General features: G+C 37.0%; 1 protein-coding gene across 1 annotated transcript; it reads left to right on the top strand.

Annotated features, from left to right (window-relative positions):
* Window positions 1–81: 81 nt before the first annotated feature.
* Tsp_15237 (conserved hypothetical protein) lies at window positions 82–470 on the top strand (the record flags this gene model as incomplete). The annotated part of the gene is given in 2 exon segments (XM_003367158.1): window positions 82–175; window positions 194–470. Coding segments are annotated over 2 exon segments (371 nt in total), but the record flags the coding sequence as incomplete, so codon positions are not given.
* Between the last annotated feature and the right edge of the window lie 1113 nt (window positions 471–1583).

Genomic DNA, 1583 nt, shown 5'->3' with positions numbered 1-1583 from the left:
CGTCTGTGTGTGTATGCGTCAGTGTACGATAGTGTACAAGAGACGCGTGTGCGAGAAGTCGCTTAGAATACGTGTTTGCAGTACTGGTTGCAGTATGCCGTATCCGAAGAGTCGAATTGGGAAGTGTGGACGAACCGAGTCGAAGTGCAAGGAAGGACGATCGAGCGAGAGACTCGTGGGTACCTTATTGAAGGGCATTCGACTTACCGTTAGGAACAACGGTAGTAGCTCGGGTATTCGTACACTTCGAGCGTGCAGTCGCAACGTACAGAGTTAGCGGAGCTAGGGAACCGGAAGACGTCCGCGAAGGAGATCGCCATCGACGAGAGTTTTTGGACCCCGATCGCTGCCCACGCCGTGGAAGATACACCAAATCCACTCTTTATTATACAGTCCACTTACTTATTGGCCGGACGAACGAACGTCTGGTCTATTCATACCTGAACGTCAGATTACTGTCGCTAGTCTGACTCTAACACATCTGCTTTTTATTTATTTTAAATTCAATCCTTCTTTAAAATGTATTTTTTAAATTATTTTTAACATTACAACAATTTTTACTTTTAATATTTATGAATTGCTGTTTATAACTTCATTCTCAAATGGTATTTGACCTATGCAATGGTAATACCTGCATTACTTAAAATACAGTATGTTGAAAATGAATTTCATTTTCTACCTATTTTGAAAAATAAAATGTCTGCGTTTTCTGTTTCCTCATTGAAAGAGGAAACATTTTACTTGGATATCACATCCGCTTCATTGTGTGGCAGAATCACGAAAATTATTGAACATTATGGAGGAGTATGTATTGATATTACCCAATTTTTGCATTCACTTATTAGTGCTTTGAGGATGTAGTTTCTGACTTGGAAGGAAAACTAACTATAGTGATAACAAATAAAACAATTCATGCTAATGCTAAGAAAATTTTGTCTTCTAAATTGGAATCTTCAAAAAAAGCGGTAAATTTTATATCCATTTAATTTCACTTGATTACCTTTCAATTTTGCAGGAAATATGGATGCGCTTATCACCGCTCATCAGGCGTGCGTTATAGACGAAAATTCCTATCTGCACTGCCAAAAGCTTTGTTAACGAGATGCGACAAGCACATCTGAGTACGTTAAATCAAAGTTCCGTGTCATCTTCCAATTCCCAAATCCGTGATTGTACTGACAATGTGCAACTGCGGGCTCCTTTTGTGAAAATTTCAAATAAAAATAATAATTGTGACAAGCCTCGATATACTCAATTTCGAGAATGGCCAGTAATCAAGCCAAAGTGTGATAGTAAGTGACAGAATTTATATGACTAACTAAACTATTCAGTTAATAATAATGTTATTATTTATTTATCAGTATGTGTAACAATATTTACAATTCAGTTGTTGAAAACAATGTTTGTTGAATAAATTCATAATTGGAAATTCGAATCACATAAACTTCGTTGCTCTATTTAGAAGATATTTTGAAATCATTTGGTTTCAGAAAAAAGTACGGAACCACGGGATATGGCGAAAACATGCAAATTATCGACTTTCATTCCTCAAACTGAAGGGCAACGGTACACGTTTCGTCTTA

Source organism: Trichinella spiralis, assembly GCF_000181795.1.
Source record: "Trichinella spiralis strain ISS 195 chromosome Unknown Scfld4739, whole genome shotgun sequence".
NCBI classification, from domain to species: domain Eukaryota; kingdom Metazoa; phylum Nematoda; class Enoplea; order Trichinellida; family Trichinellidae; genus Trichinella; species Trichinella spiralis.
The sequence above is the reverse complement of the archived record's forward strand: the minus strand, read 5'-3'. Positions and strand labels throughout refer to the sequence as shown.